The 20928-nt window shown below is 40.9% G+C and overlaps 2 protein-coding genes across 4 annotated transcripts; one reads left to right on the top strand and one right to left on the bottom strand.

The window, feature by feature from the left end:
• Nucleotides 1–192: 192 nt before the first annotated feature.
• On the bottom strand, nucleotides 193–3776 carry LOC115011177 (epithelial membrane protein 3-like). 2 transcript variants are annotated; one of them, XM_029436203.1, is made up of 5 exons: nucleotides 3427–3775; nucleotides 2253–2340; nucleotides 2044–2146; nucleotides 1809–1949; nucleotides 193–841 (listed from the first exon to the last, which is right to left on the bottom strand). In XM_029436203.1, the coding sequence occupies exons 2-5, from the start codon at nucleotides 2328–2330 to the stop codon at nucleotides 666–668; spliced, it is 498 nt and encodes a 165-aa protein (XP_029292063.1). In that variant the 5' UTR covers nucleotides 2331–2340; nucleotides 3427–3775; the 3' UTR covers nucleotides 193–665. The 2 variants fall into 2 exon arrangements, with proteins under 2 accessions (XP_029292063.1, XP_029292065.1); XM_029436205.1 differs by having other exon boundaries at nucleotides 666–841; nucleotides 3419–3776.
• Nucleotides 3777–4670: 894 nt separating this feature from the next.
• On the top strand, nucleotides 4671–20552 carry ccdc30 (coiled-coil domain containing 30). Of its 2 annotated transcripts, XM_029436641.1 has the most exons (28): nucleotides 4671–4794; nucleotides 5578–5810; nucleotides 6861–7043; nucleotides 7669–7789; nucleotides 8084–8274; nucleotides 8513–8593; nucleotides 9868–10024; nucleotides 10450–10521; nucleotides 11369–11484; nucleotides 11574–11701; nucleotides 11812–12004; nucleotides 12577–12675; nucleotides 13108–13236; nucleotides 13356–13493; nucleotides 13898–14076; nucleotides 14272–14533; nucleotides 15799–15921; nucleotides 16185–16355; nucleotides 16576–16785; nucleotides 17467–17624; nucleotides 17757–17922; nucleotides 18402–18523; nucleotides 18607–18748; nucleotides 18880–19016; nucleotides 19561–19678; nucleotides 19822–19886; nucleotides 20105–20288; nucleotides 20476–20552. In XM_029436641.1, the coding sequence occupies exons 2-27, from the start codon at nucleotides 5790–5792 to the stop codon at nucleotides 20286–20288; spliced, it is 3666 nt and encodes a 1221-aa protein (XP_029292501.1). In that variant the 5' UTR covers nucleotides 4671–4794; nucleotides 5578–5789; the 3' UTR covers nucleotides 20476–20552. The 2 variants fall into 2 exon arrangements, with proteins under 2 accessions (XP_029292501.1, XP_029292502.1); XM_029436642.1 differs by lacking the exons at nucleotides 4671–4794; nucleotides 5578–5810; nucleotides 6861–7043; ... (1 more) ...; nucleotides 8084–8274; nucleotides 8513–8593 and adding an exon at nucleotides 9140–9381.
• Nucleotides 20553–20928: the final 376 nt, after the last annotated feature.

Genomic DNA, 20928 nt, shown 5'->3' with positions numbered 1-20928 from the left:
TATGGTAACGACGTCAGTAGTTTACCTCTCAACTGGCAAAGCTGTTACTGATGCAGAATCAACACTATACATATACATATATATAACTATACATGGTGCAGATAATTTAGGATAAATGTTCTAAATATGATCAAATAATGTCTAAACGGTCATTTACAGACATTTGGTTTCAAATGTGCAATTTATTATCATTAACATTAAAACAAATTAGGGTGATGTAACAACAATGTACTTACACACATTTTTTATATTTTGTGTGATATTTATTCAAAGCAGCTACTAAATATATTCTACATATCAGCTTTAGGTACAAAAATATATTTCCAGTTTACTCTAGGGAAAATTAAAAGCAATTTAAATGCCTGTTGAAAACAACAAAAATATCTTTGTAAACATGTTAAAAAGAAGATGAGCATTATAGCCTTTTGATATTGAGGATTCAATGTTTGCTACAGGGAAAACCAATATACATATAGTCCTAAATACAATTCAAAAACATTATCACATAAACCAAAGCCTCAGCAAAAATTATAACATAGGCATTTGTGAATTTGTGACTCCTACAAAATTAGCATTTCTGATAACAACAAGTGAAGTCAATTTTATATTTTTTCTCTCCAAAAAACAAACAAACTTTGTTGTTGACATGGTTTTTCCTTCTCTGGTCAGTCTTTCTTACGCAAGTGGATGTATATGACCCCGCTACACAGCAACAAGGGAACACACACCCAGGCCAGGATGAAGCAGTAGCCAAAGTGTCCTGATGTCAGTTCTCTGGAGTCCTGAAGGATTTCCTTATTGTGTAATGAGTAGATGACTGCTGCAGAAAAGGCAGTCAACCCTAAAAAACAAAACAAAAAAGACATGGCAATGTTTCTTTTAGGAGTGGGATGTGTGGAAAAGTGTGCAATGTTTGTAACCTGCTTCATTTTGTATACCTATTGATTATAGTCATATACAATAAATTGATAGCAACAACCACCTCCTGCTACCTCTACATGTGTGGCAAAACAACATGAATACATCACAATATATTCACTTTTAATTCAGACTGTGTCACAGGAACATTAATATCTGTAAGGATGGCAAAATAGTGATTGCATACTCATTCAATAGACTTAAAAAATAGAGGTATATTTGATTGCAGGTTTGACATAACAGGCACATTTGTCATCATAATAGGCCTCAGATGTTTACTTGATCCACCATCAGTGTTGGGAAGCTTACTTTTGCATTGACAGCTCCTGGAGCATTTTTAAACTGGACAATAAAGATAAAAAGCCTCACACCAGTACTCAACATTGATTACTGTCATACTTTTATTACAATTTCTTCAGTTTAACTTGAATTAAGTTTGGAACAGAACAACAGAATGAATATTATAGTCTACATACAGTATTATCTTTTTTACAGAACACAATATATTTGGTGTAACCCCTTTGTAATCACCAACACTTTTAATCAGTAGTCTAATTGTAATTGAATTGCATTATTTTTTGCAATAATTCAAATATTTAACTCCAATACATGTAACTAGTTACTCCCCAACACTGTCCAGTGTCACCATAATACATAAGCTTGTATCAATTTAGCCGTCAGTAAGAGTAAACTAAAGGTACAGCAACTATGCTCAGGGATTATACCATTGATTAAATGAACCTGAACCTTAAATATAGAGGGCCCGGTCTTAACATATAGCTTATTTGCCAACCATGGACTTTAGATTTGTAAGAGCAACGGTCACTCTTTTCGAATGGTCTCATGATACAGAGACATATCGGCGGGACATTGTTTCACCCCAGTGTTACCTGCAAAGACTTGACACAGCCCAGTGAAGTAGAAGAGTCCCCCCTTAGACATGGTGAAGAGTTGACCCAGGAACACCAAGAAGGAGACCGAGGAGAAGACCACTGAGAGAACCATCAGGACCTGCACTGCCTGAAGCCAATCTGAGAAAGGAAAACATTCCCACATCTAAATATCTAGAATTGACCTTTAGGAGAGAAATGTTCATGTGTTATACACAATGACAATTTTGCTTACCAGTTTCTTTGGAGGATGCACACAACCAGGTTTCTGTGAAGTTGTCAAACCTGCAGTTGTACCATAGGTCTGAGTTCTCCATGCCATCCCACACCCACCAGGACTTTAACGAGAGATTAGACATGATACACACAGCTGGATACTTTGCATTTATGAAGTACCGGTAATACAGTAAAAGCGAACAATAATGTCCCAAATATGACTCCTACCTTCTCCATGGTTGCAATGAACAGCATTGCCAGTGTGATGAGATGCAGCAGGGTCACAAACATAAGTAGGTATGCCATTTTCAAATCCCTGCCAAAAACAAACAAAACGGTTTAAATGTAGGCTTCCTGAGCAGCTGCGTCCAACATAGCAGTTAGGACTGAAACAGTGTGTGACCAATTTAACGTGTTTGCTGGTTCCACAATAAAAATCAGTGTTAGGGAACTTTCCTGTTTTTCCTTGAAACGTAAAATGGAAAATCTGAGTAACTGAACAGAGTAAAGTCTGTTTTGAAAGACCACGCTTCAAAACAGAGTGCAATGAGTTATTTCTAAAACTTCTCTTTGACTGGCCTCTGTGTTGCCATCGTACAGAAAACCTCAGAGAACCTGGGCGGGCCTATTGAAATCTAAACGGTTCCAAAATATTTACCCAATTAACCTCTCCACCCTTCTGAATGTTTGTTTTTTTTATTGCGAAGGGTAAACAGTCATTCAACTTACATTTGGATTTCATTAAAGTGGCTCTACTTGTTAATTTAGAGGAAATTAGAGTCTGAGGATAAGCCTGCGATTTTACAAAGCTATTTGACATTCTACCTACTGTACAGTAGAAGTGCACAAGCAAACACTGAAAAGGCTATTGAAGCTTTAGTGACAGTGATTTCAGTTCACAATAAGGAGACATGCAGTGCGAGAGAAAAAAGCCAGACAGAGAAATAAGAGACATAAATCATCCGTGTAGATCTTTATCTGTAGGAGAGGTCCGTTTGGGTGGGCGATGGAGTCCAGATTACTGTCACATTATCTCATTACACCAGATTTCACTGGATGAAAGTCAATAAAGGGTAAACATTCAGTGAAAATGTTTTAAAAACAAAACAAATGGTTAGGAAAAAAACAGACATTCTGCTACAAGAGTCAAATAAAAGACACTATCATGAAGATATGATGAGTAGGATCGTTAAACTAAGTTATCTTGCTCAATGCGTGATAGTAAAAGCATGCGTCTTTTGATGGCATGATTTTTTTTGCTTCCCATTACTTTCAGAGCTTGTCTTATTGGGAGATGTGAAGCAAGAATCACTACAATGACTTCTAATGAACTGGAACCATGATTTAATTAGCAAGACATTCATTTGAAATCATATGAAAAGTCAAGGAAGTACCTACTCACCCCGTCTATTGCCTGTACCTCTGAATCAGACCTCTGGAGCAGCTCAGAATTATGCCCCTATTGGTGGTCCTCTCCTTTCCAGACTTACCACTCCCCCCTTATTTTTTCAGTAACTCCATCCAACATCCAAACTTTCCAAGGAGTACGCCCATTTCCTCTGCGCAGAACAGAGCTCTCTTTTGCTGTGCCTCATAGTCCCTCAGTTCAACATCACGGTCCAAAAAAGACTCAAGTGAGACCCACCCACGGGGCAGTGGAGGCACATAAAACCACATGAAAAGACTTGCTCTGTAAACAGCCCACTTGGAATGGTTTTCGGCATAGTGACCATTCTGCTATTGCATTCATGATCCCGGTGTTGTTATAGGGAAGATATGAAAAATAAACACACAGCTGCAAAATAACTCACATTTCTACACCAGAGCATAATGAGTATTCTGAGTGCACTGGTTGGACAGAAAACATCTGGGCGGGGCACACCATGCCTTAGTTCATGAAATAGTGTTGGTGGAGGTCACAGCAAAACAATAGGTCTAAATTATGAAATTTTAAAACACCCATTACACATTTACATCTAGGTTAAAAAGACAGTAGGAAGAAAGATTCATGTACTTGAAAAGGTTTATATGAATGTCTGTATTCCTCCCTTAATGTTAGCATCAAATAATTCTCTACTCTAAATCTGAATCTAAATATTATTGGGTGATTGATCTAAATGTTAAAACCATGACAAAACTAACATTAATTCTGACGTTTCACCTCCCGAGAAGAAAAGACTGATGTATCTTTGTCGCCACCTGGTGTTTACATCCGTGGATTAATGAGACATCAAAAGCAATGTCCATTAACTGTCACTGACAACAGTGAATAAAGCATGATATTGATAGATATTACACATTACATACACACACACACACACACACACACACACACACACACACACACACACACACACACACACACACACACACACACACACACACACACACACACACACACACACACACACAGACAGAGATTATCTCTTTTGGAATACCTGGTTGTCACAGACGAAACCAATTTTGAAGATCGTCTAATTGCCATAAACTTTATTTTATGATAAACCCCGGGCCAACCCTGTCTCGATTAGGTAAACTTGTTAGAGGAATAACTTGTGCCAAATTGGTGTCATTTACAACAACAAAATGATTTCTAAAATAAAACGAATAGCACCATTTGGTTGGTTTCGTGGTTGCAACTGTTCTGCTCGATTGTCCCCTGCATCCTTTGAATGGTACGGTCCGTTGCCTAGGTGCTAGTAGAAGCCAATCCACTCCGCCACGCCTGTCCTCAGCACTTAGCTTTCTTGTCGCTTTTACCTTTTGAAAGGTGAGTAAAACTTTGTCATCGTAAAGAAGTTAGCATTTAAGCAGGAGCCTTCGGTTATCACAATGAAACCCTTACGGCGTTCACCAGTTGCTGCCAAGTGGTCACTGGAGAAAGCTATGGCTACACTTAGCGAGCTAGCGTTAGCTGAATGTGAAGTGCACTACGGTAACTTTGGAGCAAACTTTGCTAACTAGCTAGCGTTGCGGGAAGTCTCAGTTGTCAGTGTTGGTTATTTACTATTTTATCTTTTTATAGCACAACGTGAAATGTGTGATTAGTAGTTAAAGACACATTTCTGACTAGTGAGCTTGCGTGGCCAAATGGAATGCAAGTTGTCTCACAAAAACACTCGTTTGCTCCTCCTCCTCAGACATTTTGGGAGGAATGGTTAGCAGCAAAACAAAGATTTTTAATCCCACATGAGGGAGAAGTCGTTACAGAACACCGCTAGTGGTACTGTGCACAATGCATGGAGTGGTTTAGATTTAGTTGCTAACGTTAAATGCAATGTTCCCACATGCAGGACAGGCAAACGCCTGATAGAGATAACATTATTACCCTTATTACTGTCCGTCTTAAATTCCTCATGATTACATAGCAACAGATAACGCACAGCGAATCATCCTGCAGCTTTGCATAGCCTCAGATGATGCATTGTAACTCAGCTGTTAAACTGGAGTGTGCCTGTCTAAATTGAGGTAGCTAGTCAAATCTCTAATCTTGTGACTGCAGGTCCTAACATAATTTGACACCATTGTTCTAAAGTGTCTCATATTTTAGCAGGGGAACTCGAGGACAAGAGACGTTGTCATGGATGAATTGCATCAACAATGGGAGTGATGACATTTGAGGATATGCTGATCTTTGCCACATCAATGCAAACTGAGTTATGTTCTATAGGATACCATGTAGGCTAAATTGTTGTTTGGATCAGTACTTTCACCATTGAGGAAAAAGTTCATCATTCACAGATGCAGCTTCATCAAACTTAATGTATGACCATGGATCACGAAGAGGTAACATTCAGAGCTGTTCATACTTGCAGATGACATTGTGCCAGTCAGTGTTGAGATGCTTTGTCTCAGTGTTCAACACCAGAAATATTTAACGAAACTTGTGTAAACTATTTCAATCTACACAAATGGTGACATTGTTTTGTTATTGTCCGATGCGTTTTTGTCCACTGGCCACATAGTCTGCTGGCAATTCTTACTTTGTCATTAATTTAACAAGTATAAGTAACTTTAAGATTTACTAGAAAAGGGGCTGTTTGAGTGAATAAATCTTGCACCCATAACCAATATTCATCCAGTAGTCGGATGGTAGTTGTAGTTTATGTCTGATATTTTAGCCATATGTTCCAAAAAAGGCTAGAGCATAGGCCACTTGGTGGGATGTTTAAGTACAACAGGCACATGAGACCTGATACCTAGCAATATGTTGCATGTTGTTGGAACAGCGACAGCTCCTGGAGTAGTTTAAATGCTGCACGGGGGCCCTGCTCATGTTACAAGCCCCGCAAAGTACAGTATTGAATTCAGCAACAGGTGTTTAGTGCTGGCATGTCACTCTGATGTTGTGTTATACAAACAGATCAGGTTTCAACGAGACTGACCACCTTGATGTTGAACACTTTTGTTAACGATGTAGTTTGCAGGATAGTTTGCTGGATCATTGTTCGGCAAAAGTAAGTAATTCACAAGTACGACAGTACGAATATTTAGCTTATTGTGTTGCAGGCATGTGTCACATATTAAACCCATAGTCTTAGTAATAAGTTAAGGACATTTGAGTGTAAGTAGCTTTGGAATTGTATCAGCTAATGACACTTAAGTTGAATATACATTACGCTATAACTAGCAAAGCTTTGATATGCAGTGTACCAAAGGCTAATCATTCACCAACAAGCTTAATTTGTGGATGCTTCCTGATTCACTACAGTACGGAGAGGTATTTCTTTTAATAAAATCTTACAAGCTGTGGCTTAACATAACAGTTTAACACTTGAGTGATTACAAAAATAATATCTGGTCACAAAACATTCAGCTCCTCCTCTGGGTTCTCAGGTGTGGACAGAGCTGGACAAGATTTCTAAGCGGCTTCAGGAGGATGGCTTGCCTCCAGGGGCCAGTGTGGAGGAGCGGCAGCACCACCTCTGGCAGCAGCTGCTCGCCAGGGAGGCAAATCTTCAGTCCGCCACCCAGGAGCTGCAGACCTTACGTACCCAGCAGGCCTGTGAGATGAAGGAGGTGAACATTTTGGATTCTTTGGAGTTTTAGTTCACTGACTGTAACACCGCCATAGTCCTCTTGAGCTCATTAAACAATCATCCCCATGATTGTTTGCACTTTTTGTACGTTGCTTTGGACAAAAGCGTCAGCTAAATGAACTGTAATAATAATAATAATAATTACGTATGAAGGAAGGATGATACACTGATTAGAAAGCCAAACATGTTGTCACCGGTGTGGAAGTTCTTCACATATTCAGAGAAAGACAACATGATCTTTTGATGTATTTTACAAGAAAAAACAAATGAATATTTCAAGAGTCCAGAGTTTAATGTCAGTTAGATTTGGTTAGATCAGAACTATGAATTATTAAATCATATTAAATATTTTGCTCACTTCATCTTTCTTATCCTCAGGTGTGAATAAACTACAGGTTATGAACTTATTTTTTTAAAACACAAAAATGTGAAATTATTGGTTATCAGTATCGGCTGAAGAAATAAATCGATGTTGTGCATCCCTAAGTGCTGTTGCCCATGACTACAGTACATTAAATAATACTCAAATACCTTTCTGAAATGGGTAAAGGACCATCAGACACCACTAAATTACTTTTGGAATTTTTTGTCTTATCGTCTGTCAGGTGGAGAGCTATGTTGCACATATTCGTGGGCTGCTGGAGGAGCGCGAGTGTCTGACTTCAGAGTATGAGAAAGACAATGACCACTTACGAGAAGAACTTCACCAGCTCAGACAACAACAAGGTGAAACAATGTTTTCATTCTTTCCTGTGGATGTATCCTAGCCTGGCTCATCAGAGCCACTGAGCAGGATATTTCAAACACTTTTTAATTGCCATGAATGTTCAAAAATTGTGTCTGTGAACATATCAAAGCATACATTCTCTGAGTAGGATTTATACCCGCATTTATGCAAAATCTACTGCCATATAGCAATACGTTTGCACTATTTTGTTGTTACGATTTCTTGTCATCAATATTATTTCACTGTCCTGCAGGACAAACTACTAAACAGTGAAAAACTCCCTTTTCTACCAGAGAGTCAGAACAAGGAGATGGCGGAGATGTTGGCTCAGGAGGACCTCGGGGAGATGGGCTTGAGCAGCCCCAGTGAGCAGGTGGCTTACTTGCTGGTGGAAAGAGCCACACTACTGGAAAGGCTGGAAGATGCAGAGAGGAGACTGGAAAGTCAGAGTCTCACTGGGAACTTTAGGGAAGTCCACCACCAGGTAAAGGACTGACCTACGTACATCAGACTTCTTTACAGGAAAGGACCCACACAAGTCCATTTTGAAATGCTTTAACGGTTAATATAGTATGTACAGTGGTGTCATTCATTTTAATCATTGGCACTGTAAATGTAAGGCTTCCAGTGGAGCACAGCCTCTAACATCTTAAACAATGAGTCTTCAGTCATATTGAATAAGCGCAGCTAAGTGATTCTCTGTCTCTGTTACTCGTGGAAAGGAGCATATTCGCCACACGATGGGGGAGGAGCTAAGGCAACAGAGGGAGGATATGCAGAAAACCATAGATAACATGACAAAGGTAAGATGACTGTCATTGTGCATTGAGTTCCAGGTTTGTATAACTTCAGGTTGAATTAAGTTTGTGAAGAGAAGAACAATCCTATTATTTGCAGCAGTGTCTGAAAACAATGCAGACAGCAATGTCTCTTTCCAGAAATAATGACCTGCTTTCATGTGGGAATTATTTTCTTTCTAGCACAGAAAAAAGTGTGCATCTACTCATGGACGAGAGATAGTGCGACATGTAAACATTAATGGTATCCTTCTCGGCTGAGCTGTAGCGTTAGCTAGCTCACTCATCGATGATTAGATGCACGCTTCCTTCTGTGCGGCGATACGGTTGGCGGGTGTAGTTTGGTAGAAAGAAAATAGTTCCTGTATTTAACAGCTCACAACAAGGTCTGTGGATTATCTTGAGTAACCGGGTCATGATTTCTGGAAAGAGACTTTGCTGTTGAGTCTTTCCAATAATTTTGTTTTGGCACTTTGAGCACCACTAGTGAAATAATTCCATTATATTGGAAAAAAGTCCGACATCTCTGTGGCCGATATCTCCAACACTCTGCAACTCACACCAAAACAATCTAGATTGATAAATAGAACTATAGGTAAGAGGAAAAATATGTGTTTTTGTTTTGTTTTGGTGAACTGTCCCTTTTTTTAAAGGACAAGGAAACCACATGAATGTTATGTTGTATCTCTTCTGCACACACGGGTCTTTCCTCTCAGCAGTGTTCATCCCAGAGTCCATGGAAGAAGCTGTTTGGGCTGCGCAGGTCTGGTCAGAGCAAACACAATATTACCCCTGTAGGTTTCCACCTTACAGCATATACTAACTAAGAAACTAACACTGATGTTGTGATAAAGAAGGCATCGCTGGCTTGTTTGACCCTGGTACTATTTCTTGAAATGCATTCCACGCTGTCAATGTGCCTGGATGTCCGCATGACCACTATGATGCAGGCGACATTATTGCTTGTCTCAGTAACACATCTGTGAATGTCATTTTCTAACAACCGATGAGTGCTCGAAGTGGGTGGAACAGTAATGGCATGTCACAGGTAACAGCATGTCTACTTTTTGTCCCACTGGCCTCTATGCAGGTGAATGTTGACGTTTAAGATGATAGTCATCGCTCCTTTCCAGGCCTGCGGTGATGAGAGTCTCCACCTGTGAATGCATGTCTCTTACAACAGCATGTTGGGCTATTTGCATCTCCAGTCTAACTATGAACCTTGTTTGCTGCGTCACTCCTCCCACTCTTACCTTCCACGCTTCATTCTTTTACATCAGGCCCACAGTGAGCAGATTTCCCAGGAGCAAAATGAGCGCCAGCGGCTGGAGAGGGACCTTGAAGAGGCATCTAGGAGGCTGGCAATGGCTCATCAGGATATCCGCAGACTCACCAATGAGCTGGATGCTGCCAAAACCAACAATCTAGACCCAAGTGGTATGTTGTACAGACTTACAGCATGTATCCCTCAAATAATTGTGAGTCTATGTTAGACTTTGAGGCAATGTTCTAAGGACTTGTTTGTGTCCATTGTTGCTGAATTTAGCGGTTGTAAGAAACTTTATAATAAATGATGACATTGAGTACCCATGCAGCCTCTGACCTTTTTAAAATGTTTAAATGTCCACATACAGTTGCTTGAATGTGTTCCCCTACTGGAATATCAATATTTCTTGTTGTCAGGCTACAGATTTGAAAACTTAATTTTTTCGAATCTGTACATGTTTCATTTGGAAACTGTGTGTCTTAGCCAACTGCAGGAATTCATTAACAGTATATGAAAATAAATGTTTTAAAGGGCATCAATGAGCAGAAAGCACATTTTCGGCTTTATAGAACTAAACATATGCTTGTAATCTCAGGATCTGAGCTTCAGGGAACGGTCCAAGAAGTAGAGAACCTGAGGAAGGAAGTGGACAAACTGAAACACTGTGGTGAGACAGTCTTGGGTGTGAACTTTAAAAAACTGCCATTCAGTGTGTGACGTTAACACCAGCCACTGTTTGGAAAGCTTATTTTACTATTCTAATATTCTGGTTTGCTGTAGAGTTGTTAGAATTGATGGGTGTATCGGACTTGCTAGGGTTGGATATTGTTTGGAAATCATTCATTCTGCTTTTGCTTAGGACAAGGAAAATATAAAATGCTTCAACAAATGTATATATTTAAGTTCATTTCAATCCATCACACTCTTTTTTTATTCTTCTACATTTCATTCATTTAGATATCACTTACTAATAGATACAATAGGGCTATTATTTCTTTCATATTCAAATTAGGCTGGAGCAAAACATTTGAGGTAATAGAAGAATATTCCAAACACCAACATAGTGTTTTGAATATTACCCCTTTCCCCCGTACTGGTAGTGGTTTGTCTTAGAATCTTAGAGCAGCTTCCCCATGGATCTAAGTTTTGACAAGATCTTCTGCAAGTAAACAATCTCACATAACCAGACATGCATACTATTCCTCCTGATAGAAAGTCCCATAAATTAGTTAAAATGCGTCATGAGTTTTGCTTTAAGGACTGAATAATCACATTTTTAATATGCTGAGCAAATTCTCAAACATGTTTCTCAACAAATCCACCGTTCTGGACGAATTGATCACCTTCCTTAAAGAGCCACAGTATGCTATAATACTTATAATACTTCATATAGTATGTGTAAAATATTTCATTATATTTTAATAGGGTTTAAAAATGCAAAACAAGACATTTGAATTGCCTGCCTAATATAATTAGTTTTAAATATTCACGCTCATGTTTTTTTCTCTTCACAGATAAGATGAAGCTGCAGCGAGCCAAAGAGCAAAATGACAGACTAGATGTTGAGAACATCGCTCTGAGGGAGAGAGTCCGCACTTTAGAGTCCGAGAAGAAAAACCTCTCGGATCAGGTTTGTATTTTACACATCTCCTTTGTTAAAATATAAACTCATAATGTTGTTGCAGCAGCTTGGCATTGTTTGGTGTTGTGTTTATCCAGGTGACAGTAAAGGACGCAGATGAAGATGTTGTAACCAAAGACGATCAAAAGAACAAGAGCATTAGCAGTGAACCACACAACAGTCTGTCTGGCTCGTCAACCCAAGAAAAGGATTACATTCACAAACGGTAACTACATTATCTGCATCCCGGTTATTGGAGTTATTAATTAATGTTGACATTCTTTTACACTATCGCATCTGCTCTGTCTGACTTTAGTCGTCATAATTCTCTTTCAGTTGTCATGAGGCGATGGAAGACGGACTTGTACAGATGAGGGAGCTAAAACGGCAACTCCAGAGGCTACGCAAGGAACAGGAAGAGCTGGAGGAAAGGAATGAGGAGCTGGAAGCACTGCTAGGGGAGGCCCAGAATGCCAGCAAGGGGGAGAGGCATCGCCATGAGGGAGAACTGGAGGGACTGCACAGGAGGGTAATGAGGAGCACTAAATTCTTCCTGAAATGTTTTTCTTAACTGCAGAAAGGATTGATGGATTATTTACTGAACGTTAGTTTAAAAACATTCATCTTAGAGACGTTGAAGAAAGTATGATAGCGTACCAGGGCCATTGTAGGTAAAAAAAACAATAAAGAAATACAGAGCTGGGGAGGGGGGGTTAATATTCCTGAGAACAATTTGAATATTCCCTGAGATTAAAGTTACAACGTTACAAGAAAAGATACGTTGTTTTTTCTGTCAAGGAAGTACATAATTTCACTTTGCAACGTTGGATCACATCTCGTTACACCACCAAGTTTTTTTGTCAAACATAATCTCAATCCCAGTTTTTGTTCTCGTAAAGGTGTGAGTTGTTTCTCTAAGATTCTGAATTTGCCCCCCTCCCCTGGCTCTGTTATTCATTTTTTTTTACCTACAATGGCCCTTATTTATCATCGTAAGAAAGCTTGTTTCTCAGACATTCAATGCTTCATTAATTTAGTCTGGGTCTTGTCTTGTCACATCTCTCCTCTAATGGCTGAGTAATAATCTCAACTGGTCAACAGATCAAAGGGCTGGAGGCAGAGCTGAAGAAGCAGGATGTCCAAGAAAAAATGTTGAAGAACGGAGAAGAGGTCAAAGGCACTGAGTCCTATTTACATCTGGTAAAACTTTACTCACTGAATATCATTAATGCTTCATCTGTGTTCATCTCACAGATTTAGATAGAGCACAATGTGTAATTCTAATGCTCAAAATGTGAAATTAAGTGAGTTTTAATTCTTTATTTTATTATAAGCATCAACAGGTCAATACATGTGGCTGAGACAGTTATGGCCATCCAGGAAAACTGTGACAGTATTCCAAGTTTTCCTAAAACAATCTCATTTGGACTCAAATAGAATAAGATATCGTCAAATTCTTGCATTACGATTCCCCTCTGTCATGTACAGAAAATTAAATTTCTAGAAAAGAAGAATAAACTTAAACCTATCAGCCCGCGGAGATGAAACGATGATAAGAGTTTATATGCTTCAAATTCCGTGACTCAGTGCAGCCTGTAAATGCTTTGTGTTGCCCTGTCACCATGTATGAAGCACCTAAGGGACAGCAGCCTGGAGAGACTGGCTCTACTAGAGGCTCGTCTGACCGAGGAGAAGGACTGGAGGAAACAGCTGGAGGTTGACCTCAGTGCTGCCCAGGCCGCCCTCAAAAAAGACAAGGAGGTAAAAACCACACACATCCAATGCTTCGTCTGACAGAAAGCAATAACACCACATGTGAAATACATTTGGTCCTAATTAATTTGGTTTTAAGTACAATATTTACAATTTCTACACCAAAGGCTTTGCAGATAAGTGAGCGAGAGCTGAAGAAGCTGAGACTTGAGGTCAAAAGCCTTCAGACAGATTGCCAACAAGGGAAAACGCTCATCAAGAGCCTCACACAAGTAAAGGGGGAGAAAGCCGTTCTGGAGGAAAAGGTTTGTTCATTTTACAAGTCTGCTTGCTGTGACACTGTGTCAGTCCTTTTAAACATCTTGTTGCAGGGTTACATTACTGTTGTTAAATACAGGAAATATTTAAGAAGGGATGAAAATGAAGTAAAAATAAATAAAAAATACACAGTATGCATTACTGCATGAGCTGCGTGTGCAAACTACACTGGTAACGAATAATGTTAATTAGCAGCCATGTTATAATCATAAAATGTAATCATTAAATTATTTACAAAACAAATAATGTATATTAGTCAGGCTAATAAACCAGATAAATGATACACCTACTAACCAGGTTGAGTTATACAAAGAAGAAAGAAACATTTATGAAAAAATAAAGTCTATATAGAGTTTCTCCATCTTCCCGTCTTTGCCTCTCTGCCTGCCAGGTGGCCCAGATGGAGCGTGCCCACAGCCGGCTCCAGAGCGATTTGGAACACTACAAAGACAGTAACCGGACCCAGGAGGACAAAAGGGAAAACAGGCTTCAGGTTGACCAGCTGCAGGAGCAGGCTGACCGGCGCACTGCTGAACTCAGCAGCCTCCAGACAGCACACACCGCTTTGAGGTTGTTATCAATCCAGAGTTCACAGTACAAAAAGTATTGGTGCATGCAGATGTGTTTTTAAAATAGATCAGCGTTGGGATGATAGCACTGCTGCAACCCGTACTTCTATCATGTATCATGGCCAGTCCCTATCTTGTGTCTGGCCATGATACACTGAGGCTCACTTTGCTTTGCATACATGTGCATATGTTCCAGGGAGGAGATGGTTTCTGAGCACCTGCAGACTGTCGAGCTCCAGGCCAAGCTGAGCTCTAGTGTCTTAGAGAAGCTGACAGTTGAGGGGGAAAGAGAGAGACTGGAGCTCCAGATCCAGCGCCTCAAAGAGCAGCTCAAGTGGCATCAAGAGCAGCTCACTTCAACAAAGGAAGCACTTATTAGCAGCCAGAAGCCTGAACTGCACACAGCTCATATACAATCTAGGCTTAGTCCAGTGGAGAGGACCAAGGATGAGGAACAGGTAACAGGATCACATGTCCGTTAGTCATATGTGAAATCATCTTGTATGACTGTTGAGTTATTTGAATGTTCATTACTTGTGTTGACAGGGTAGAGTAGAGAGAATGTCCTTCGACTTCACTGCCCTGCTTCAAAGTGCTGCTATCTAGATTTTGTGTCCTTGAGCAGTGATGGAAGAAGTACTCACATCTTTACTAAAGTAAAAGTGCTGATGCAAATACTCCACTACAAGTAAAAGTCCTGCATTCAAAACCTTGCTTAAGTAAAAGTACGTGAGCAAACGGTGCTTCAGTTTGATCTTACTGCTGCATTAATGTTTATGTTACATATTACATCTGTAGAAGTTTACAGTTCTGATTTTTTATCTCTTTTATAAACTGTTAGGTAGTTTATTCTACAGCAATGCATCATTATTCTATAAGATCAACATATGTCTGTACCATCGCTGTCCTGTGAGAACCATGTATCTCTAAAACACTTTCATGAGGGCAGCTGTGTCGTCCACCGGTCGGAAGGTTGGTGGTTCGATCCCCAGCCCCTGCAGTCAACATGTCGAAGTTTCATTGGGCAAGATACTCAACCCCAAATTGCTCCCGATGGCCAATGGTGTGTGTGAATGGTTATCACTACTGACGAGCTGATGTGCACCTTGTATGGTAGCCTCTGACTGTGTGAGTCGGTGAATGACATGTGTTGTAAAGCTCTTTGAGTGATCGTAAAGATTGGAAAAGCGCTATATAAAAGCAGTCCATTTACCATTTATGAGCTCAGAAAAACAGCCCTGTTTTCAGTCTTGTGAAAATGCTTTTTCCAGCTAGATAAGCCAAAAAGGTTTTCACATAGTTTGGCATAGTTTTCACTTAATTTGGCAAAAGAAATAGGAACATTTTCTCAACCGAAACCCTTAATCCTTCAGTGTATCAGAACAATTCTCAGTCTAAATCACCCAGTTTGGAGCTACATGGTTTTCACTGGATAGTAATCTGAAGAGTAACTAAAGCTGTCAGACAAATGTAGTGGAGTACAAAGAACAATATTTCCCTCTAAGATGAGAGTAGAAGTATAAAGTTACATACATTGGAAATACCAAAGTAAATAACAAGAACCTCAAATTTGTACTTAAGTACAGTATTTGAATAAATGTACTTTCCACCACTGTCTTTGAGTAGGGCGGTACGAAACTGATCCTAAACTTTGACCTGCTTGTAGAGGGAACTTCCTCTGCCAGTATCATGTATCATCCACATATGTGTGTTGTCTTCGTAGCTTTCATGTGTCACCCAGGAGCTGAATCATCTGCAGACCAAGCTTGGGGAGGAGCAGCAGCTGGCCTCTCAGCACCAACTGGCCCTGCAGGCTCAAGTCAATGAAGCCCAGGCACACATCAAGGTATGCATGATCATAGGAACCCTTAACATGCACATATAGCCATGCTGTTTCTGCAGCTCCATTTAAAATCTCTTATAATCACTGTCTCATTTTAGTTTTTAGTATTTTTGATTTTCTGTATATTACATAATATTTAATTGTATTTTATTAAGTTACTTTGGCCTAAGCTGCAGCTGCATTATGCCCTCACACTTTAGGCAACTATTAGGCACTCCCCTTCAGCATACACACATCCCAACCTTGTCTCTCATTACCCTCTTCAGTCCCAGGACTCGGTGCTGAGCCAGAAGGCAGAGGAGGCTAAACAGATGAAGCAGGACCTGCAGAGGGCCCAGAGCCTGTTCACCTCAGCAGAGCGAGAGCTGCGCTACGAGAAGGAAAAGAACATGGACCTGAAGAGACACAACACCCTGCTGGACCAGGAAAAACTCAAGGTTGGTATTTAACACAGTTGGCACCTCTGACATTTATCACTTAATCACGCTCTTAGTCACCTCACTGTCACTTATTACCATGCGCACATTTTTAAAAACTAACATAAAACTAAACAGGGAAGAAAGGTGCTAAACTCCAAGCTGTAATGATCAGAATAGTTGTTACGTTGGTGTTTGGTTTTTGTTTCTCATGCTCTTCTTTCTCACATGCTTCCTTCAGCTTTGTGCAGAGCTAAAGCAGATCCAGACCAAGCTGGTCCAGGTGGAGCAGAGCTTACACACGCAGGTGGCCGAGTGTGAACGTCGGCAGCAGAAAATCAGGGAACTGGAGTTGGATCTGGCGCGTAACTCCACAAACCGCAGCGCCACCACCAGTCTGCAGGAGGACCTGCAGGCCGAGAGGGCGCGGCTCATTGCTGCTGACAAGAAGGTCAGTCCTGGCGCAATTTCTCCGCAGGGATCAGCCATCTGGTTCTCTTATATGAATGCTCTGATAGTTAGGTTGGTTAACCCAGAGTTAACTGAGTTATTTTGGAAGCAACTTTGTCATGCTGGCTATCCCTTGTTGGCAATTTCAGGCTTTGCGACAAAGACCCCAGGTGGTTTTACTCCTTAGTTTCTCCTCTCTTTTTGAGGTTCAGCTTATCAGTGAAATCCCCAATGAATCCTGCATTCTGAGACCTTAATGGAAAATGGATTTCCCATCCCTTGGAAATTGCTACACAGCACAAGATGTGATATTACATCACCTCGGACTGCACCTTACCCCCCTGTCGCATGGACCTCAGCACCCCCCCCAAAGCAGTAAACCTAGGGGAAACACTGACATGCAGTATGATTTCTTTGACTTGGTTTTAATAAAGTTGATCCTAGTACGCAGAAGAAGCAGTTTCTCCTTGTGAAGATACCTTGGAACATGATTCTTGCTTTTGTAGAGATGTAGAGAATAAATTGTGTTCTGCTTCACTTCACCAACATTATAGACTATTTCTGTCAGACACCTTTGGGAAATCCTGGGGTACTGGATTCCTGGGTAAATGATGGGCGGTCAGGAGCTCATGTTATCTGTTTGTCACACTGAGTGAAGCCTGTGGCTCTGTTGTGATGGCAGGTGTTGGAGCTACAGCAGCAGCTAAAGAGTGCCCAGCACCAGCTGCGTGTGGAAGAAGCCCGGGCTGGCGAGAGCAGCCGCCTGGAGAGGGACAGCAGAGATCTGTCTGACACCTTGTCAGCCCTGAGAGCCCAGCAGCAGGAGGAGCACATCACCAGGTCACAAAATAACTGCAGTGCTGCTGTTTAACTTAGTCCCAGCAGCAGTAAGGGTGGCATAACCAACATTTAGTGCACGATTCTGATGCGCTGTTTTTGTTGACCATCTTTCTGTCCTCGTTCCTATCTCAGGAAGCTGTTAGAGCAGCGTGAGGAGGAGCTGCAGCAGCAGGTGCGCACCCTGAGGCTGAAGGAGGCCTCCATCACGAGGACAAACGCAGAGCTCAGCCACCGTGCCCAGCAGCTGGACACCCGCCTAGCAATACTGGAGGCTGAGCTTAGCAAGGCCAGAGAGGAGGTAAGGAGCAGTGCACAACAGCTCATCATGTTATTGATTCTGCAGGGTTTTGGACACCTGAAGCACCTTTCGCTCTCTTAATGTCTATTTCACGTCTTTTCAAATTTTTGATCAAACTTATATCCATTGCAGTTATCAGCCTGTGCTTCGCTTTTCAATGTAATTTCAGGTACATTTGTATTGCTGTATTTCCACAGCTCAAGTTGTCATCGATTTAATAGGAGTGTAGTATAAAGTGACACTTTCTAGAGGTGTTGTGCTGATAGAATCTTTCTTTAATCTTTTTTTAATTTATTTTTATAACTGTAGTCATATGTTATCAGGATTTAAATAATTTAGTTCTGCTTGACTTTTGGCAAGTCAGTGTAAACAGGCCTCTCATTAAACTGCTGGCTATATTTATTGTTTATATATTGGTATTTTTTCAAAAAAACATTTAGAATTTAGATTGTAATGTATGTGTCGTATGTGTCCTTCAGGCGAGAGACAGTCACAAGTCAAGCCACAGACTGCAGGAGGAGTTGATGGCCAGTCAGCAGGACTGTGACAAACTGCACGGGGAGCTGCAGCAAATCCTCCTCCAAATGGACACATACGTCAGGTGAGACACACCTGACGATGAGCTGAATTAAGACACGTGGAGAAGTAGTTGTTTTTCATGAGATTATATTCTCTGCCGACCAGGAAGTACAACGAAAAGCAGAGTCAGCACAAGACCAAGCTGCGCCAGGCCAAGCAGGTCTTTCTCAAGGAGACCGCACAGAGGGACCGCATCATCCAGAAACTGGAGAACGACCTGATGCTGGCCTCCAGCCTCTCACACAAGGTCACACACACATTTGACCCAGAAAGATCCGAGTTTCTTCACTTCTAAACATCCCACAAGAGATGTTTGGGCCAAAAGAATATTTTCTAAAGTATCTCTGTTTTTGTATATTTCTCGCTGGTGGATTTCAGGAGAAGGAGAGGATCCATACAGTGACGGAGGAAAACGAGAAGCTTTTGGAGGAGAAGAGGGACCTGTTGTGTAAGATGAGCGAGGCGGAGGACATGGGCAGCAAAGGCATGAGGACTGCTTCCACTGTCCAACACAGGTATCTTTATGCTCATACCTCGTCCTCTTACTTTCGACGTGGCAATTTGAGTATTATTACTGGATATCAATGTGCTGTATGTAGTGAATTCTCTCAAACAAGAATTTAAATGAGTTTTTCATGTATTTCTTAGTTTTTATTGAATTGGTTTGTTTTTCTGCTCATTATGTGTGCTTCTTGTCATTATGTTTTGTTGTATTTTTCTAAATTATATACAGTAAGCTTAGTTTTTTTTTCTCCTTAAGTTGAGGGGAGGTCTGCTTTATAAGCGCGTGGCTTCTTGACCTCTCCTGACACATTCATTTTTCATTATTTGGATTTTATGTAGTCTAATGTGTGATTAAAAATAGCATTATTGTCATGGAAAGCAAATGCCAGAGATTCATGGGTTTTATTCTCAGTTTGTCTGAATGCCTTGTGAACCACTAGAAAGTAACATTTCACTGTCAACCAAAACTGTCATTAACCTACATGTGTTGGTGAGGACATAAAGGACAAACTGGGTAAACAGTTTTGTGAGTGTGACCATGAATCTGTGTTCTAGGGTCAACGTCTTAGAAGTGGAAAACAGACAACTTCAGGATCGAACCCTGAAGCTCTCCAACCAAGTCAGTTCCTTAGAGCGAGCCCTGAGGAACGTCCAATCGTTCTACAGCCTGGAGGTAATGTCACAAAGTTCTTTATGCCTTAATGGGACATGCCACCCAAAATGACCAGGTTTTATTTATTGTTTTATAAAAAGGTCATCCAGCGTGAATGATAGTGAGATGAAATGTTGATCATAAAAGTTTCAAATGCTCAACAGAATGTAAAGAAAGTGCTCCCCTCTGAAAGCCTCTGCGACGCCTTCCCACATACACCTACGCTAAGGTAAGGCGGTTTTGATGTAAGTAATTGTTTTGTTGAAAATACATATAACTTTTAGTGTAGCTTAATTTCTGATGTTTGTAGGGGAAAACGAATACATCTTTGATGAGCTCTTCAAAGAATTCCCAACTTAATGTTCTTGTTGTATATCACACATTGAGAGGCTTACATGTAGGTGGATGTGCTTTTTCTGCCCTTTCTCACTACGTCTGTGTCGCCAGTCTGACGTCCGGTTCGTGTGACACACTGGACATCCTGGATGCAATCTGCCGTGTGAAGGTGGGCGGCACTCGAGTGTCTGTCTCCACACACCAACCATCAGAGCAGGGCTACCTGAATCTCACCTCCCCATTGGTTCCTCCAGACATCAAAGGCACAGCGGGGAGCTCTAATAACAGTAACTAGGTATGAGAGGTGGGAGGTTTTGGCGGGGATGTTCCCTATGTTTGCAACAGAGAGCTACCTGCAAGGATAAGTGCTTTAATACCCCTTTTCCACTAAAATGAGTTCTGTTCGAAATCCACGCTGGAGGTAGTGTTGGTTGGGAGTTGGTTCAACTTGCTAAGAACCTGTTTGCTTTTCCTCCCACTAGAACTCGAGAGGAGCCACATCATGACGTCACCTTGTACACGGCTGCTTTTCCCGGCAATGCCAGCGTGAATTTCCCTCCAAAATAAAAACAATGGCGGACTGCATCGGAGCTGTGCTCATGTTGCTCTTCCGAAGCAAAATTGAATTGCAAGCACGACTTTTTACAACAACCTTCTACTCTTCATTGTACTCACCATGATCTGTGGTTGGAAACACCAAATCGGGCTCCGGCTCCAAACCAGCCCCCGCAGCTGCCTCGGTGGAAAAGCACTGAGTCAACGTATCCGCCACTTCCACTATAGACACTAATGTGAATAATGGAGGGGAAGAATATGTCAAATAATAAATAACCCTTGTTAAAAGGCAGTAATAATGAAAGGGAGCTTCCATTGCAGTTCTGCTCAGGGTGTAGGGTGCTCTTTTGTATTGCGAAGCAGAATCTTGTTTGGCTTGC

Source organism: Cottoperca gobio, chromosome 7, assembly GCF_900634415.1.
Source record: "Cottoperca gobio chromosome 7, fCotGob3.1, whole genome shotgun sequence".
NCBI lineage: Eukaryota > Metazoa > Chordata > Actinopteri > Perciformes > Bovichtidae > Cottoperca > Cottoperca gobio.
This window is presented reverse-complemented; position numbering and strand designations above follow the sequence as displayed.